Source organism: Anneissia japonica, unplaced genomic scaffold, assembly GCF_011630105.1.
Source record: "Anneissia japonica isolate Jap-2015-1 unplaced genomic scaffold, ASM1163010v1 scaffold287712_len2945570_cov188, whole genome shotgun sequence".
Lineage (NCBI taxonomy): Eukaryota > Metazoa > Echinodermata > Crinoidea > Comatulida > Comatulidae > Anneissia > Anneissia japonica.
In genome coordinates, this window is record NW_022704401.1 from 123395 (window position 1) to 144594 (window position 21200).

General features: G+C 33.2%; 2 protein-coding genes across 2 annotated transcripts; one reads left to right on the forward strand and one right to left on the reverse strand.

Annotated features, from left to right (window-relative positions):
- LOC117104674 (mitochondrial carrier homolog 2-like) lies at positions 1–9172 on the reverse strand (the record flags this gene model as incomplete). The annotated part of the gene is given in 10 exon segments (XM_033245559.1): positions 1–2482; positions 3058–3133; positions 3327–3394; positions 5592–5639; positions 5727–5819; positions 5821–5908; positions 6622–6731; positions 7135–7227; positions 7595–7701; positions 9079–9172. Coding segments are annotated over 10 exon segments (858 nt in total), but the record flags the coding sequence as incomplete, so codon positions are not given.
- Positions 9173–17187: 8015 nt separating this feature from the next.
- LOC117104710 lies at positions 17188–21200 on the forward strand. Its single transcript, XM_033245591.1, has 3 exons — positions 17188–17345; positions 19831–19895; positions 20631–21200. The coding sequence occupies exons 1-3, from the start codon at positions 17277–17279 to the stop codon at positions 20785–20787; spliced, it is 291 nt and encodes a 96-aa protein (XP_033101482.1). The 5' UTR covers positions 17188–17276; the 3' UTR covers positions 20788–21200.

A 21200-nucleotide genomic window follows, 5' to 3' on the forward strand; every position in this document is an offset into this window, starting at 1 on the left:
TTTCTGAAGCAATATACCCAATTAACCATTTATTTAAATTGAATACAAAATATACGCTTTCCCTAAGCAAGGACAATAAATCAATTGCCATTACAGTAATGTAGTTTGAAAACATTTTAGTGCTATGGTCAAATATACGAGTAACAAAAGTGTTTACAACAAACAAAAAAACCAAAATGCCTTTGCACTCTGTTCCTGCAACTGTGAAATAAAAACTACACAAAAACCAAGTCAATGGATGATGTAGACAAAGTTTTTGAAACACCATTCATGGTTTGGTGGCTAATTCTACACATAATTGGTTATCAACAAAACCCATATTTACCATAATACAATACTTCTTACTAAATGTGTTAAACTCAAAGAGTTAGAAGCAAGTTTCTTGCATAATTGTCATCAATTATAGACCTGCTGCACTGTTTACTTAACGTGTACGCACTCTACGTATCAGTGTGCAAACAGCTCAGCTGACTGTTTTATGCCTTCTGGGCTGTCCGCATTTTCATCTGTTAAGTGCAAAAACCTGTGCAAGGGGTCTATGCAAATTATATGATGTCACCAATGTAAATGAGCACCTATTACGATAAATGTAGTCAATTCAACATTTAAAAAAACAAGGCAAGCACCTATTACTGTATTCAATTTATTATTATGACAATTAAAACCTGTTCCTCTATTATTATTATTATTTGTCAGATTTATATAGCCCAAAATACCATAAGACTCTACACCTCTGTATGTTTTCCCTAATCTAACTCTCTTGAACGAATGAATGAATTTATTAGGAAAATCTGAAATCACATAAAAAGCAAGAACAAAATAATACAAAAATATCCACAATGATAGTGAAATTCAAAGAATAACTCAAGAAAGCCAAGACGTAGTTCCATTGAGGTCCCTTAATTTTCACCTTCAATATTCACTTTTCAGTCTCAGCAAGGACCACATTTGAAATAAATTTACTTTTGTTGATTTTTTGGGTCATCCTTGCATCCATTCTTTGTTTATATTTTGGAAGAAAATTGTAAGAGTATTTCAAATCATTCATCTATTAAAGTGTCTTGCAAGAATGACACAAGGTACATGACTCGACACAAGCTACATGACCACTTAGTTGAAAGCCTGATGACTAATACTGCTGCGCCAAATGCTCCTATGTTACAACCATGAATGGTTGAATTTTTTATGTTTATTTTGAGCTACAAATATTGAAATACTCAACTGAAAGCATAACAATAGCATATAGGTATGTGGGGGAGGGGAGTATGCTTGGGTGTGACAAGATTAATAGTTCCCTTAGCGTATAACACCACATTATGCAAATTATAAAACCATTACTTTTGCTCTGGGATATTGCTCAAGCAAATAGTAATTAAGTTTGTTTAAAAGAAAGACAGTGTTATAAACAATTTTTTAAAATCATGATTTAATTAGTTTCTACGACAGACAACATTTAGTGAAAAAAATTCCCAGATGTGATCAATTTGATCGCTGGTGTTATAAATGCTAGAGCTATAAATCTGTCCCCTTTAAGGCAAAGTGTGAAATTATTTAGTGTAAAAATAAAAATTTAAAAATTGATTTCAGTGAAGAGAGCATGTGGTTTTTGTTGAGCAGCTAATAATTGCAAATTTACTCACAATCTATAGGAATAAATGATAGATTAACAATCATATGTTACATTTCAATACTTTGCCATAAAAGGAACGGATTTTTAGACTTCAGAATACACAAACAGGTGAGAAATTGCAAGCAAATCTAAGCAAACACCTGAAAATAAAATCTTATATTACTTGTCAAAGAATAATTTTTAAACAAAACTATTTAAAAAAAATGAGTTCAAATATATAAAGTAAATTGAAGAACAGCCTACAATCTGGTAAGTTCTATACACACTATCAAAGTTGATGTGACAAATAAATGTGATATGCCCATATTTGGTTGTAATATGACATCATCATGCACATATATACCTAGAAACACCACACAAATGTGTTACATAAAATTTGATAGTGAGGAAGGAACATTACATAACTTGAAATCTGGTATCAAATTGCATATTAGACACAACTGTTCCATATGACTTTTGCCAAAAAAAAAGACACAATTTTCTTCATACAATCTGAAAAAATACCTAATCATGGGTATTTGTGAATAGTTTTACTTGAGATACACAGCTTACTTTAAAATGTGAAACCACAAAACTGTAATTATCTTCATATTATTTATTGCCTAATCAAAATTACTTGCATCACATATCTAAATATAAACTACTACACATTTTTTTTTTATTCCCTAAAATTCCACAAATGGTTTAAATAGCAACGTAAGTTATTTTAAACAGGTTTTCATGACAAGATCCTTAGGTGAGATTGTTCATCATCATCACTAAACTCGATTTTTAGTTGAGTTTGTACGTCGCCATGACCCGACCCTTCGAAACTTGTCGCCAGAATATGCTTGAACCTCGCTTCAGTTCACGCTAGAAAAAAGAACACAGGGACAATATTACAAGCTTCAGTTCAAACTAGAAAAAAGAACACAGGGACAATATTACAAGCTTCAGTTCACACTAGAAAAAAGAACACAGGGACAATATTACAAGTGGAAATGCAGCATAGTGGTTAAAATGATTGACTACCAAACCAAAATACCAAATAAAGGGTATATCTATATCTTCATAAAAACATTTTCCCCAGCTCCTCCAAAGCCCCACTATATAAACTTTTTTCGATCAGCCTCGGTGACATTTATAAAAGTTCCTGCTACTTTAGAATACCATTTTTTATTCCTAAAGTTGTGAAAAATAATTATGTTAACTAAAATTTCTTGCCGACCATTTCCAATTTGTTGGATTGTCGTGAAGTCAATCCATTGCATTCCTGCTTGGTGTACTCATATGCATGTTGTGTGTGGCCCCCTGTAAACCTTAATACGAGTGATTGGTGTATGTAGTGTGGTGACACCAACTAAATTGCAAATTGCCTAAGAATACTACATACCATAAACTGCCTGTGTATTTGTTTGAATAAAAGGGTAACAAAAGGGTTTACATACCTCCCTACTCAGTGTCTGCCAACAATCCACCCAGCCAGTGTACACTGGCATGTACGGCTGGTGAGCAGCAGCAAGGCTAAAAAAACAAAACAATTATTACTCAAGCATCATCAAACAAACTTTATCAACACAGATGAACACTATAATTATAATGGCAACAATGATTCCAATGACAAAAATGATATAAAATGTAATTTATTTTTCAGTCAGATGGGATAATTAAAAAAATCCAATGAAAAGAAAACAGAGAAAAAATACTATCAACTTACCCTGAATTGTTGACAGCCATAATGTTACTAACAAGCCCAAGGGGATAGGTAATCATGCTTGCAAAGAACTGAAATACGAAATATTCAAAAAAGATTATAAATCAGCCTATGACAGGGTTTGTACGTTTTTAATCAAGCAAGTTTCCAGGAGTATTCCAGGACATCCCAGGTAAAATTTTCCAATTCGCTCAAAAGTAAATTGTTGGCGATTTTACGACTGATTATAAAACATGTATGTTGTACTAATTTTAAATGCATGTTAGTTGAGTGTATATTTAGTTTTATTTAACTCTAATTCGGAGGTGATGGATCTGTCTCTTTTACTAACGCTTGTGAGAAGTTCTGTTTTTCTTTGGTAAGCAATGGAATTCCAAAAAAGTAAAGAAAGGTAGGGTTGATCCCCTCCAGTTGAACTGAGTAGAATGTTCTCCTCGGAAACAGAAATATACGCGTACAATTCTTATTTGTGCATTTTATGGTGCTGCAGGGTAAAGTACACGCCTGTACAGGTCTGTTGTTCAGCAGATAAATATCTCAGCTGTGGAGAAGTTGGCACAGATATACAATACACAATACAGACTTCTTCAATGGGTGTACGTTTTATTAATTAATGGCTATGCTCTATTCTCTACACACAATCCTTCCGCAACAGAAAGCGATTACGCCTGCATGTTCAGCTGAAACACCCAGAACTACCCGCCTAGTAATCATTGGACACGATGGACATCAAGAAGAAGATTATTTAGTTGAGTGTATACTTAGTTTTATTTAACTTTAATTTGGAGGCAATGGATCTGTCCCTGCTTCTCACATTTGTAGGAAATTGTTTTTCTCACATGTAAAAAATCTGTTGGTAAGCAAAGGAATTCCAAAAAAGTAAAGTAAGGTAGGGTTGATCACCTACAGTTGAACTTGAGTAGAATGTTCTCCTCGGCAACACAAATATGCGCGTACAATTCTTATCTATGCATTTTATGGTGCTGTGGGGTACATGCCTGTAAAGGGTTGTTGTTCAGCAAATAAATATCTCAGCTGTGAAGAAGTAGGCACAGATATACAATACACAATACAGACTTCTTCGATAGGTGTACCTTGTATTATTAATTAATTTAATTAATGGTTATTCTCTATACACACAATCCTTTCGCAACAGAAAGGGATTATGCCGGCATGTTCGGCTGAAACACTCAGAACTAACCGCCTAGTCATCATTGGACATGATGGACAGCCAGAAGAAGATTATTTATAATTATTTATTATTATTGGGCCAATTATTATTGATATGGTCTATTATGATTAGGCCTTATGTTGTAAATTTTATCTCTGTATTTGGACATTTACCATGCTGCAGGCCTATGTAAATTTTTATAATCTACTATAGAGCAAATTTCAAAGTACGGCAGGGTTTCTCCATCCTTCCGGCACAGGCTGCCGACCATTTTTTTTTTCAATGATTTTGTAAACTTCAGGAACATAATTAATGAAATACCTCGTTCTAAAAAAGACCTTTAACTGTAAACGTTCCCATGGTTACGTTAATTGTTAATTAACAGCCTTGCACTGGATAGGGCCAAAACATGTTCATTTGTACTTTGTTTCAAAATGAATGCTGTTAATTTTGAAATTGCTTAATATAAAACATTTTTCAAATATGGAACTTGAAATTCTGTTAAATATTTTTTTTAAATTTTTAACCATGCTATTACAATAAAATACTATTGATACTGACACGCTATCATAATCATAAAAAAAAACATCAGTCTGAATTGCAAGTACAATCTCGAATGAAGCGAATTATCATCTTCATTAGAAGCCCTTGGGCTTCTTTTCAAGATTACTCTTAAGGGAGCTTCTTTTCGAGATGGACTTCTTTTTTCAAGATTAAGCCCATGGGGCTTCTATTCAAGGTTTTACTGTATAAAAATATAGAGTTGTGTGGACCACAATAATTTTATAAAACATAAAAGCAATTTACCGAAAGGTCCACTGATTCATCTCAGATAAGATAGTATAATACATACTCTGGCGTGCATTTCGATACTCGGAGTATGTATTATACTATCTTATAAGCCATTTACTTTGTTTTGTTGTATGGATTAAAATATTAGATTTATAGATGTATTGCCATAAAAACTTATATTCTTTTTTGCAAGTTTTTATCATCTTATTAACAAAATAGATGGTGTCATTCATGTCCCTCTACAAATGCCCTCTACAAATCCAAAGCCGTTACAGTAAAATAAAAAAATATTATATATGTCTTACTCCAGTTATTGCACGGCTGTAACTCCTCAGCTCTGTGATATTATTGGTCTGGAAAAAAAACAATTAAGCAATTACTATCACATATAGAATAGAATAGATTATAAAGTTATTAAGGCAATAAATTTTGTGTCACACCTGTTCATCAAGAATGTAATTATTGAGAATGTAGTAGAGTGCCCTCGCTAGCCATAGAGAGGTAATTTCAAGAAGTAGTCTTGGAACCAGGCCACTGCAAGAAGAATATGTTTTCATCAGTAAATCAACAGTAAAAAATAAATTTTCAACTATAAACTTCTTTGAAAGGTGAGATCCATCCACTGGAAAATAAAGTAGATTGAAAATGGCAATCATCAATCAAGTAGAACTTTAAGAAAAAAACTAAGATAATCATGCTCAACATGTACTGTACTGCTCAACCATCAATGCATATTCAAAATGTAAACATCCTTTGGCTGTGACTCATTTGTGGAAGCGTGTGGCACCGTGTGTAAGGTGTTGGACTTGCAATCGGAAGGTCAGGGGTTCAAGACACTGCTTGTGTCGTTGGGCACAATATTTTATCTGCATTTGCCTATCTTCAACCAGGAGTATCAATGGGTACCTGGTAGGAGGTGAATGATTCGGAATGAATTATTAGTGCTGATTACACGCATGACTAGGAATACTCCTAGTGGAGAGGAGGTTGCATGTTGTGTGTGACTGATTCTGTATCAAATAACCAGGAAATAAAGCGCCTGTTTTCTGGATATATGTGCGCTATATAAATCCTATAAAATAACAATACTACTTATTGTACAACTAAGTTGGAGTATTCTATCATTTAAATGGTGAAATTCATGATCACTGTGAAGGTTTTTGATGTAAAGGGAATGTTTGCTTTGTCAATCAGAAGTGGGTTCTCTCAAAAAGGAGGGTTTTTCAGCAGAAGCATAAAAATCCGACCTGAATACACTTGGGCTACAATGTTCAATATAGAAAAATAAAGGACATGTTTGTTGTACATTTATTTTTAAATGAGATTCATTCCTACCTGTAGACGGTCTCCTTGCCAACAAATTGTACCATTGATCTAATAGCTACAACGTGGAATGGATGGTTGATGACCACCGCAACACAGTTGGACACCATAACCTTGGATGTCTGAAATTTAAAAACATAAATATAATATCAAATAAAGTTTCAAATTATACTTAATATATAATTAATTACATCAGGATTACCAGTGTGCAATGTTAGCAGGAGTGGTGCCAATGGGGGGGGGGGGCAGGGCTGGAGAAAAACACAAATCAGGGATGCGAAAAAAAATATATATATTTATTTTTTACATTAGTGCTACATTAGTACTAAAATCAATTAAATAAGCCTTATGAATCACCTAAATTGTCATAGTTTCTGAGGGATTTTCCCTCTGGATCACTTCCAAGAGATTTTCAGAGATGCCTGACCACACCCACTTAGGCCAAGAAAGTGAAAGAGTGTGGCAACAGCCAGGGCAATGTAAACATTGAAAGTGGTCTATCAGAATCAATCCCACAAGACAAACCTCAATTGAAAATGTCTTAACATCAGACTTGACAAGTCCACGCAGCTTCTTCTGTTTCGTGGAATCATCAGTTGGGAAAATCTCATCCAATCTCTGCAGAATATGAATATTAAAAAGCAGACTTCTCATATATAGCAGAACCTTTTAAAGGAAACTATACATCGGCATGATAAATAATATTGTATATATCTGAGTTGTGGAAATTAATTAAGTAAATACAGTATATAATATAGTGTTGTATTCCAAGATTCAAACATTATTCGGTTCAAAGTCATTATTATTGAGCCTGATGCAAATATAGTTTGTCCTCCAATTTAAGACCCCACTAAGACCACTCTAATTCTAAACCACTCCTTTAAACTACCAACTATCAATCTTTATGTACACATTACACAGCTAACAGTAACACTCTACAATTGAAAACCAAACCCCAAGACCACCCCGCAATTGCCAGTCCTACCTCTTGCACTGCTTGGGATACAGCATTGCCTATGACACTTTCACATATGCGAGGGTAGAGACCACGATACAACCCAGTGAATCCATCAACCTTCTTGATGTGTCTGGCTGTAGCAACAAAATATTTAAATGATAACATAACAATAAAATCACAGTTATCCCACATATAAAATGTAATAAACAATTACTAATAATATTCAAATATGTAATAATAGCCAAATAGTGTTAGTAGGCCTTGTAAATAATTTACTAAATTTAAATGATAACATAACAATAAAATCACAGTTATCCCACATATAAAATGTAATAAACAATTACTAATAATATTCAAATATGTAATAATAGCCAAATAGTGTTAGTAGGCCTTGTAAATAATTTACTAATATTTATTGTGTATACAGTTAATCCTAAGTCAAATCCAATTTCCATTGAAATATTGTTCGACTTCGATAAAATTCGACATACAGATTGTTAATTAATGGAAAACACAACAATTTGGTATGTAAAACAAGATTGACTTAGAAATTATTCGACATAGGCATAGTCGACTTGGGCAAGTTTAACTGTATTTTACAAGTACAGTATTGTAAATCTCAGAGTAAACCCCTTTGAGTAAAATAGAACAGTCTGTCCCAGGGCACCACATCGGAAATGAGCCCAATACCAACCGATGGAGGGCAATGGTATCAGGGAAAATGGTGAGCTCGCGTCGGCGTCAGACAAACAGGACTAAGCACCAATATAAAGGATATAATGTCGTTTCAATCTTCGTGAGAAAATATAGTAATTTTCGCTATTAAAACAAACACTCTCTCTCGAAAAAGCACATGGCTTTCGTAGGTAATCTCTCTAGCACAAAGACCGTTAGGGAGATGGTTCGTACATGGCACCCTTGGTTGGACTGTTAACTATTTCATTCAAAGGGGTGTTCCATTTCGGGAACAATGGCAATTAGTCAAGTTATCCAAGTAAAATTTGAGTCTGGAGAGGGCTTAATTAAGATGATATAAACTTACCTCAGAACTCAGTTACAGCAATCTAATGAGTAAGGTGAGCCTTTTTTAATACTTTGTTTAGCGAAACCGCCGCCCGCCAAAAATGATGATTTCGAATAAATATAAAATTTTATTTTTGGCCAATTGGCACACCTATCGCCACAAAAAATTTAAATTTCAGTAAAAATAAAGTTTTTTTTAAATTTTTATTAATCCTGCCCGCGCTGCCTTGAAATCTCCAAAATAAATTATGTATATTTTTTTCCAAATTATATAAATTTAATTTTAAAGCATTTAACCTTCCCGTTACTACACTGTTTACATTCACCAATAAAATTTTATTTTTATTTTCTCCTCCATCTGAATGTTTTTGGCAAAACTATTTGCTAAATAAAAAACAATATTTTATTTTACTTTTTTTCCACCCTGCTCTGACGACCGTAATGCCTTATCTTACCCGCCAAACATGCATGATGTTAGATTCACGTACCGTATTCAAAAAATCCAGGCAAGAAGGTAACTCTTCGCAAAAACAGATTTCTGCCAACCTTTGTCGGAAGAGGTTCATATCCAATCTGTGCAATGAATCAATCAATAAATAAAGATAAGCAATATTTAATAATGTATTACAAATACTGCCAGAGGGAAAGGGTATTTGTCAGCGTGGAGGAAAAAGATAATTTACTTAGGCCTAGGCCTCTAGGCTATTTAACTATGGCATGATACAAGATATAAGATAATTTAATTGTCCATGTAACAAAAGATAAATGGAAATTCTGTTTCAACTGGCAGTAAAATTTATGTTATACAACAAAGACTTAACTATCTTAAATAAACATTAAAATAAATTACCTATTCATATACACTTAATCGTAAGTCAGCAAGCAATTACCAAGGAGGTATATTACATACGTTTAACTATTGAGTTGTATTTGTGAATGGCATCAGGATCAAACGATTGCCTGAAGCGGCATTGTGAGGAGCGTGGGACAAATAGTCTAATACCAGAACGGTTGTGTTTCAATTTACAGTGTAGCGGGTGTGACTCATCATTCATGATCTTGTGAATTTTTAAAAGAACAGATTTATGATATATATCAGACAGAGTCTTTCTCACTATTTATTATAGGCGGGGCAACTTCCCTATGACGTTCCAGTTTTTTTTACATTTAGATTAGACCTAGGCATGTTTCCAAAAATACAGAAATATGGTACATACTAGGCCTATACTTGCTTGATACTTGCTTGATGTTTTTGGGTCGTTTGGTAAGCTTTTAGCTTATACGACCCATATAAGCTTCTTTTACACAATTCATCAACAATAGACGTTTGGGGTTTCAGTAAATGAAAGTTCTTTAGCCCATAAAATTTAATGAAAATAAGATGATTATTATTGTCACAATATATGTTCTCTAAAATGTACTTCCTGAAAAAAATACTTTTGTTATTAGTTTTTTATTGTTATTTTCTATAAATACGAGAATGAAAATTTACAATTTAGGTTAACCCAGTGATCGTTTAGTAAAGATTTAAATTCATTTAAACTAGTTGCCATTACAATAGATGGCAGACTGTTCCAAGCATCAACCACTCTAGAACTAAATGTATATTTCCGGACATCTAGTCTAGCCCTGTTTTTATATCTTAAACTTGTGCCCTCTAGTCTCACAAGAACTATCAGAAAATGAAAAAAAACTTATTTATGTCTAAATTGTCGAGACCATTAATAATTCTAAAAACTTGAAATGAATCATATCTGCTCTGAGTCGTCTATATTCTAGAGTTGGTAAGCCTAAATACTTCAGCCTTTCAGTGTATGACAAAATTTTTTAGGTCTTAGTTGCTCTTCTTTGCACTGATTCAATTTTTTTAATTAATCCTATATGAGGTGCCCAAACACAACAATTAAATTCTAAAATAGGACAAACTAAAGACTTGTATAATATTAAAAACATGTCCTTGTCATTATTAAAATGAATGTTCTTTTTATAAGACCTACCATTATGTTAGCTTTAGAAACTGAAATATTTATATGCTCTTCAAATTTCAAATTACTATCAAAATGCACGCCAACAATAGTAAAACAATAATTAAATGTTCAGATAAGGATGAAATTTTGTACATAGTATTAATGTTAAGCAATAATAAAGTGTGATGCTAAGAATTAATTTAATAGTAGACTTCTGTAAAATAATAATAATAATACAGGTAATAATAATAATAATAAATACTCTACCAACAACTGATAATGGGTTATGTATTAGTAATCAGAAGAAACACAAGTTAGTAAAACATCAAATAAATATCAGTCATCTTCAAAGTAGTAGTACAAGAATAACAAATGTTCATTCACTAAAACAAACAAAACAAAAGTTAGTAAAACTCAAATAAATATCAATCATCTTCAAATGCAATGACAAACAGATGTTCATTCACTAAAGAACAAACTGAACACAAGTTAGTAAAATTTGAATAAATAAACTAAAGAAGCCATTTAAAAAGTACCATCCGTTTCTGTAAGAAAATAGGCATACTATAAATCATAATAATTGATATAATAAATAAACTACAGTAACTAAATATTAAGTCTCGATTTATATATAGGCTATATATAAATTATGAAAGAAAATATACATTAATTTGATAATTGATTAAAACAGTATTAATATCGAACTCTGATGCCCATTGTCCAACATACATTTTGCATACTGCACGCTTGGCGCTCCACACAAATTTCTGTGTATTGACTCGCGGCCGCTACGAACCTAATCCCTTAGAAACCATGCTGTTGTTCAGATAATAAATTATTTACAACCGTGAAAATTGGTACTATATGAATGAGCTTCCTTCCAACTCCTAGGAACCATTCCTTCATCGATCGAGAAATTTACGAAAAGTTATACAGTACATAGGCCTATGCCTAGCCTAGGCCTAAATGTTTAGAGATTTAAAACCTAGCCTACATTCTTATTAGTTGTATACAGAGAAATATTAAATAGATCATCAAATCATCATTTCGAACAAGGTAAATACTGTAGGCCTATCTATAGCCTGAACAGAAAAGCCAGATAAAACCAAGCAAGTCATCATTAGAAAATATCCCAGGCCTAGCTAGTATTAGTAGTACATGTATAGGTCTAGTCTAGGTACGCCCATGCGCGCCCAGAGCAAAAGGAAGCAGAGGATAGGCCTAGCCTAGCTAAGGACCTCGGGCATGACCTAGCTTGAGGGCTACAAACTTCAACATCATACAACTTTTTGCTTAAATTTCAACAACTCGTGTGGGAATCGAACCTACGACCTTAAAAAAAAACTAAAAGATAAAAATAAATAAAAAAGTTTAAAAAAAATTGCCCGGTGTGGGAATCGAACCCACGATCGCCGAGTTTACTACCCCTGATCCAGCATGACTAAACGCAGGGAGGTAAACAGCGGCCCCTAAGCCATAAATGCGATAAACCTAGTACCACACCAAGTACCAGTTAATCAACTCTGCTCCTACTAGAAAAAAATCTTCGTATATATGTTTAAAAATGTAGAATTAAATTTATAATCGATTTTTGATTTTTACCAGGCAGTTTAGTTGATGGTGGATAATGAATAGCAAACCTTGAGGTTGTGTGTTCGATTCTCACACAAACAAATTGTTTTTTGTTGTTTTTGGTTTTTTTTGTTTTTTTTGTTTTTAAGCCAATTTATTTGATGGTGGATAATGAATAGCAAACCTGGTGGTTGTGTGTTCGATTCTCACACGAACCAATTTTTTTTTTTTTTTTTTTTTTAAGGCAGTTTAGTTGATGGTGGATGATGGGAAGTCCAGCGCTTCCAGACCTCTGACAATGGCGGAAGCCTATACCAAAGCTTCGCATTTTTGCGGTCATAATGCCTAGACAGGATTGTTCATTCATATTGAAATTAGTGTTTTGATGGTGATTGTTTTTTTCATCCAATGGGAATTCATATTCTGGTTTAATTTAATTAGTTTGTGATATGATAAATGAAGTTCAATTTTTATACTTATGTTCTAATTGTATGTACTGAGGGTCCCAATTGATCAGCTCAGGCTGGATGGACCACCCTAAAAAAATATTGTTTAAATAAATAAATATATTTTATATAAGAAGAATCTATGAATATTCAGGATTGTTCATTCATATTGAAATTAGTGTTTTGAATGTGATTTTTTCATCCATTTACAATTTATATATTTTATATGAGAAGAATCTATGAATATTCAGCTTTCCGTTTACTGGGGGGAATAAACAACAAGATATTTGATTGGTGAACAGCCAAAATGGCAATTTAAACAAAGTCACTAAAAAGAGGACAAAATGCAGCCTTTACGCGCGGTGGGCGGTCAGCATAGCACCAATAGAAAAGTGAAAAATGACGGTGACCTTTTCAAGCAATACAATTGAAACAAATACTAAAGCAATCAGAAAAGAATTTCCTTCCAAATTCAGAAGGGAATACAAAAATCCGACAAGTATTTGCCTGATACGACTGTGGAAAAACAAAAAATGACCTAAAAACAGTTAATGTCAGCATGAAACACTTTTGCTAAACTATTCTCGCTCTTGAACGATAATGTTGCAAGAAGAACCATTTCGTTTTTTGTTTTTTTTTTCTTTTTTGATTTGTCAATATGTATGGCTGATAATTTTACGTTATTTTGTCAGGTCGAGATGATTTCGCTTTATTTGACAATAGACTGATATTATTTCCACCACTCACAACAGTGTAGTCGCAATATTACTAATACAAAAGTGAAAGTTAAAAAGGGGAGAAAAGCAAAAATCTCTTGATTGATTTTAAAAGTCGTGTACTTGCAAAGAGACTAAATTAATCATTGTTTTAAGTTTGACTATCGTGTTGTTAATAATAATAATAATAATAATAATAATAATAATAATAATAATAATAATAGGCCTTATAATAATATAATATGCCTATTAATAATAATAATAATAATAATAATAATAATAATAATAATAATAATAATAATAATAATAATAATAATAATAATAGTAATAATAATAAAGATTTGTAAAGCGCAAACGTCTCCACCTAAATAGGTGCTGGGCAGTGTCAAACAAGCAGTAGAGAAAAAAAAACAAGATACATATCACAAGAAGAAAATGTAGCAAGACTCATAATTTTATTACTTTACCTTCTCATTTTTTAACCACAGTTATACCAATGTCTTTCGATATTTCATTTTCTTTTCTTTCCCTTTCTTACACTTTCCTTTTTTGTCATATGTTTCCTTATCTTTTTCCTATTTTTCTTATGTTTCCTTTTCTTCTTTTTTCCTTTCTTATGTTTCCTTTTGTATATATGTTTCATTTTATGTTTTAGTCTCTCCTTTTCTTTGTTATGCTTCCTTTCCATTCCATTTCTTTCACATGTCTCATTTTTTCTTATTCTTTTTCTTTTCTGTCTTACGATTTTCATTTCTTTTCCTTTTATCTTTTTCTTTCCCCTTTCTTTCTTATTTTGTAGTGAAAATAATGGCCCCCGTGACCTTTTTCAGGGACCAACGTTTCTCTATTGATTTAGCATCACTAGATAAAAAAAATGAACGGGCGGGCGGGGGGAACCTCCAGAAAAAGGGCGGAACGTCCTTTAAAGTCGGATAAGCTTCTCTTAGCAGACCTTAGCATATGATCATATATTTTTTTCGACAGTGTGCAATCTAATTGTTCTTTTAGATTAGAATGACTTTATTCTTTTTTTTTATTAGAAGAAATGTAAACCCCAAATATAGTGTTACAGTTACAGTTATGAATTTTCCTATCTGTTTTCCATTTTTTCTCTCGGTTTATAAAATACCCATTCGGTGACCATCATTAGATTTTTGCTAATTAAAGCTTGATTTCCGCTCCTTTGCATATTTCCCTGCGATATACAACATTTTTAACACTTTAAATTTATTATTTGTCGTATTAAACAACATGGTAGGCCCAAAAAATAAAAATAAAGCAACCTTTCTTACACTTTCCTTTTTTGTCATATGTTTCCTTATCTTTTTCCTATTCTTTCTTATGTTTCCTTTTCTTCTTTTTTCCTTTCTTATGTTTCCTTTTGTATATATGTTTCATTTTATGTTTTAGTCTCTCCTTTTCTTTGTTATGCTTCCATTCCATTTCTTTCACATGTCTCATTTTTTGTTATTCTTTTTCTTTTCTGTCTTACGATTTTTATTTCTTTTCCTTTTATCTTTTTCTTTCCCCTTTCTTTCTTATTTTGTAGTGAAAATAATGGCCCCCGTGACCTTTTTCAGGGACCAACGTTTCTCTATTGATTTAGCATCACTAGATAAAAAAAATGAACGGGCGGGCGGGGGGAACCTCCAGAAAAAGGGCGGAACGTCCTTTAATGTCGGATAAGCTTCTCTTAGCAGACCTTAGCATATGATCATATATTTTTTTCGACAGTGTGCAATCTAATTGTTCTTTTAGATTAGAATGACTTTATTCTTTTTTTTTATTAGAAGAAATGTAAACCCCAAATATAGTGTTACAGTTACAGTTATGAATTTTCCTATCTGTTTTCCATTTTTTCTCTCGGTTTATAAAATACCCATTCGGTGACCATCATTAGATTTTTGCTAATTAAAGCTTGATTTCCGCTCCTTTGCATATTTCCCTGCGATATACAACATTTTTAACACTTTAAATTTATTATTTGTCGTATTAAACAACATGGTAGGCCCAAAAAATAAAAATAAAGCAACAATGTTTTCTTCTGAAATTTCCAATTTTCGTGGCGGTGAGTGTGCTAATTGGCCAAATATAAATTTGTTTTATTCGAATCATCATTTTAGAGGGCGGCATGTCCGCTAAACAAGGTACAAAATAGTTTGCCATATCTACGACCATACAACATCTGAAGATCGAGAATATAGAAGTTGTTAATAGTTTAAATGATTTTTTTGTTCTAGAGTGGATTTTGATATGCCATTAATAATAGAATCAACCTTAAAATCGTTTTTTGACTATTTTTTATCATTTTGCTAGTTCTCTTTTATAGAAAAACTGAGTTGGAAATGGCTTCAACATATTGAATCCATTTTAAATAAATTTGATTTACAAATGTTCTTTAACATTGAATATTGTACAAAATGGCTTATGGCTTCAAAGAAAAAAATAATTAAAAAGAGACATAAGTTGGTATAACAATGCTTTAAGTAAATCATCCTTAAAACATTACATAAGATACAAAAGTGAACCTAAAATGGAAAAGTATTTATTAGAAAATTGTAACTTTCATGCTTCAAGTTTAAAATTTAAAGCTCGTTCCAACTCACTACCTCTTGAAGGAAGAAAGGAATCTTGGTTACCTCGGAATTTAGGCTTATGCTTATTATGTGTGACTGTGTGACATAGGAAACCATCAATCATTTTGTATTTGATTGTACAGATTAAAGAACATTAGAAATTTAATATTTGACCAACTTAAAGAGGAGTTATACAAAAAGAATTTACATATTTTGGGAATTATTCACATCAAGCTCCCATGAACTTAAATACCATCTTTTGTTTGATGATTTAGAAATCCATTACGAATATCAAATTTTAACAACAAATTGTATAAACCCTAATAATTATACTATTGCAAGTAAAGTTTTCAATAATCATTGTAAGTTACTTTTAACGATGGCATGGAAAGAACGATCAACGAAATATATAATAGGCCTACTTTTCTATTGCAAGACTAATATGTCTGTTTTTTGTTTTGTTTTGTTTTGTGTGTGTGTGTGTGTGTGTATGTGTGTGTGTATGTGTACCTACTTAATTATAGGCCTATATTAGTATTAGTATTTCTTTACAAGTACAGTACCATCAGTATTAGGCCTACTATTTTTGTAAACCTTTTTTTATATATATTTCGTTCTTACTATATTTAATCACAGTAATAAAGTTTTTACTGATTTTGTTATTGTTGCACATCTTTACGGTTGTGCCTCTGTTATATAAAAGAGAAGCAATAAAATTACTTAGGCCAAAGAGTATATAACTTAGGCCTACGCGGAACCAGTGTGACCACTGCTTGGATATTTACCCAAGATCTTGGGTATTTTGACTTGGTCTTGAGTTCTTGGGTATTCCGTTCAAATCCTTGGGTATTTTATTTTTACTATGAAAATTAAATATTTTTGTCATAGAGGAAGAATTAAGAAGTAACAAAGTATATGTCAGTCCATTCAAGTAAGCAAAACTCAACTAAGTGCACATAACATTGTTAATTGACTGTTAATTGCTATAAACATGGGTTCAGAATTGTTTATTTGTGATTTGCGTTGCCATTGATCTTACCTAATTACCGGTAATGCATTTTACATAATAAAACTTGATCACTGATCTACTGACAACACTGGCCGACTGAGGGCGTATTTTTCTATCTGTATTATCACCTCATGAATATTAATTTTAATAATTAGCACAAACAATTACAACAAAAAATGGTTTATAAATTGAACTGAAAGGGAAACTATACATGCGAAAAACACATTTTTTTCAAATTTAATGCATTTTCAGGAAGCTTGGGTAATTTTGGGCAATATTTGCTGAATCTTGGGTAATTTCGACCCAGTCATTGGGTATCAAAAATTGTGAGTGGTCACGCTGCGCGGAACAGCTCATTCTTCTGCTATATCTTTGGCCTGAGCCCAAAAAGTTGGTAGTCATGGAAGCGAATGACAAAAACATTGATATTGGTGATTTTATAACAATGCATTATAACAATCAACAACAGGTAAGGTCACTCTGAACAACATTCGAAAAAATTAAAGGGGAAAATATAACTGCTGAATCCTCTGCCTTGGCTAGGCCTAGGGGCCTAGGCTTGTTGGGAAACCCGCCTTCTTCAGGGCCTAGGCTAGGGTCTAGCCTAGTTCCCTAGAGCTACTCCTCCCTGCTAAGGCGGGCCTAGCCTACTACTCTACTCAGCCAGAGCTTCCTCTCTAGCCATGGACCTATTAATAGGTCTCTCTAGCTAAGACTGGAAATCTGAGGCCTAAATTAATCCAAATAATAAAATCAAAATTTAAAAATTAAAAAGCCCAAACCAAAAAGACAAGAAACATTGAAATAGAGAGGAATGCCAAGTGAAAAAAAAAAATTAATTCTCACATTACACTTGTAGCCCTGAATAATATCAAAATAATTAAAGCAATTAAAGATGTAGGCCCCATGAAAAATAGGGAAAAAATAGTATAAATAATAAAAGAATAAAAATCAACTTTAAAATCAGCTCACTTATTCCAAAGTATTATTGGAGTAATAAAAACTGTGTCTTACTGTTATTATGTTTCTAATACACTATCCACATGGGATTCAGTTATCAGGAAATTTGTAGGAATACCAGTCAGTTCGAGCATATTATGTTAGTTCGAGCGGATGCCAGTTCGAGCAGATGCATTTAGTGCAAACTATAACAAGGGCAAATTTATCGACGCTCAATTCTTATAGTGAAATAGTACTTTCATTTGTTTTAAATGCAAAAAAACCCTGTGGCACTAAGTTCTGAAATGTTTTTGGCACTTTTGATAATTATTCCATGTTTAATTACAGTCTTGGCAAATCCAACTACCAGATGGTTGCTGAAATGGAAGCCTAGGCCTATATTTTAAAACTAGGCCTATTAAATTGTGCACGTTTCATTCTGAATTCACAGTTTTTGTCTCCAGTTGGGGTATTGTATTTGAAAAAGCAAATTATATTTGAATTGAATTATGTTGTAATTGTATTTTTAGTCCCTAAATTTACGATTATATTTGTAAATGGGAGTAACTGTAATTGTTATTCACCACACCATAGAAATTTGAATTATATAATTTACATATCTAGGTGTCAGAATGTGCACAAATCACTTGGTGTAGTGTGACAAAACTATCAACAGTAGAGTAATAATGACACTGGACATGACATCATATAAATTTTCCACACTATTCACCATTCATCTATATTTCAAAACTTTTCTTAATTAAAGCGAGTGGAAAGAATGCAACGAATGACACGATGAGATAAATCATTAATTTATGAATGTAGGTATGTTTATCCTAAAAATCAATTAAATACAACTTCCATACATAAGGCTGTAGGCTTCTCCCCGAAACCCACCGGGGTTTTTCCCCTTGGATCCCAGGCAAAGCTTGAGCCTCTGCCAAATGCAATTGTTAGCTCAAAATAGGAAATATTTAAGTAATTCCTACATAACTCGCAAAGGTTGTTGTTCGCATGAGTGTATCTTTTTCCGCTCGAACTAGCATCTGCTCGAAGTCAATTCTGCTTGAATCTGCTCAAACTGGCATTCACTCGAAGTGGTATCCGCTCGAATTGACTGGTTCCCATGTGTGTTTAAATTGTACTTTTATAACTTTTGTATGTCTGTCTGACTTTTGTATAAGGTACAGTACTTACATCTATTAAGATAATACATGACCCATCATGCACCTCCACCAGATTTACCCTTTCTGCCATCTTAAATTGCCAGATCATAAGACTTGTCTTTGCCCCAAGGGGGGCATAGACACAAAATATTTACTACTGGGGAACAAAATGATGCGATTATAATAGTATGATGAAATTAATGAATAGTAACAGGAATGGATCCAGTAGTGGGGTGGGGGCCGTATATTGAAATTAGCTCTTATTAGCGCTACTCGCTTATCTATTCTAAGTATGTTGTGCCCCACTATAACACCACCTGATAAATTGCAAGCTAGTTTGTGACAGCATCATGTCAATAGTGACATGCCCACTATATTTGGCAAAGACAAGCCAAACCAGAAACTAGTCATTCCTCACAAAAAAAATGAGAGCTATGAAATAGTAAAAGAATCATTTCTATCAGACATTTTCTTACATAAAGTTACAAGAGTCTAAACATTCCATTGTTGAAAGAACAATATTTGAGAAATCAGCCTTCAAAGTTTACAATTTCAGGAATTTTCTCAGGCAGGTGGAACCATCACCAAATCCATAAAAATTGTTGGTTTTTATTGAAAATGGGGAAAATAACAAAATAGCATGATGATGTATTATATAGAGTTCAGTTTAGTGCAGTAAAATAGATTTTTAAAATTTTGAGATGCCAGCATGTTTTGGCCATTATCGCTGAAACACAATTTGCGACGAGAGACATGATATGTCTGTCTTTGCCACTGTTCATTGTTGCAATATTATATTATTTCAGTGGTCTTATTTTTTTCTCCTTTGTTTTGTGCTCTTTCACTTAGTTCAGTGATGTTGCACCAGAAAAATCATCAAAGTTCTTTGAACGAGCCATGAGTGAAAGCAAAAGGTAAGTGATGGTGTTATCAGTCTCCAGTCAGTCTCTTAGCAGCTGGTCATGGCTGTACTGCAGTGGGGACTGTTCCGCAGTGGGGACTGTCCCATATTATTTACTTTGTAGCAAGCCAAACCCATCTAGTGTTGATGTAACCAAAATCATTTATAAACCAGAAAGTTACAAGCTCTCCCTTATAAAATTATATTTGACCAATATTGCTGACTTGTGTTTTTGTTTATTTTTATCTCTTTTGCTAACATTCAGTTGAACAATAGGCCACTGTAACCAGTGTGATATGGCCAAACCCATTTTTTGTTCAACCCAGTCTGACCAAAACACCCCTCTACTTGCATCTGAAACCAAAAAAAATGTGATGAAATTCAACATTTACATTCTAGAATGCTTCAGCTCCTGGGTTCTTAGGCTTTTCCCCTGACCCCACAAGAGCACTTCCCCTGGGCTCCACTAGGGTGCGTACGTTACATAGGTGGTGCCATGGAACTCTGGCTAAAATACCATTCATTGATAATCCTGGTTATGGACCTGAACACTAGAGTATTAACTTTACTTTTTGGAGTCATTATCTGAACTTTCTATTTTCAATTTCAAGTCTAGCCTTCAGCACAGTGGCCTACCGTAGTTGTATGATGCCAGGCTAGTTTATGGGTTTATTCTCACCACACACCCCTTCCCCACTTGCAGAATTTGTTTTCCAGTTACTTAATAAATGTTAATTTATCTATACAGGATGAATTCTGAGGTGGAAAGGAATGAGAAACAAAGAAAAGAGTTAGAAGCAGAACATGGTGCAGATAAAATGTATAAATGGATACAAGAACATGTACAACACATAGACAGTTTAAATGCTGTAGCACCTGATCAGATTGGAGACAGCAGCAAATAGAATATATGTGCATTCTACCTCTATAATCCTTTGCATATAATTTCCATTATAATAGAACTTGATGGTGTATCGACAGGGGGCGTGGGAGGGACTCGATCACCAAGAAAATCTTGCGCCACCCACTGGAAATTTGCTGAGTGAAAAAATTAAGTTCAAGTACAGTAATTAAATTCACCTGATATCACCTCATTTTTCAACAAGGACCCCTTCACTTATCATCGATGCCCCTTCCCCCAGTTAACCTTTGATCCCCAGTTAACCTTTGATCCCCCTATTAGCCCTCCCCAATTCAATACTCCTTGATATGCCTCTGGTAAAAGTAACTATAATGTACATTTAGACCTAAAACTTGACTACTTCTGTAAATATTATTTAATTGTTAATATTGAATAAATAAACAAAGAAAAAATATA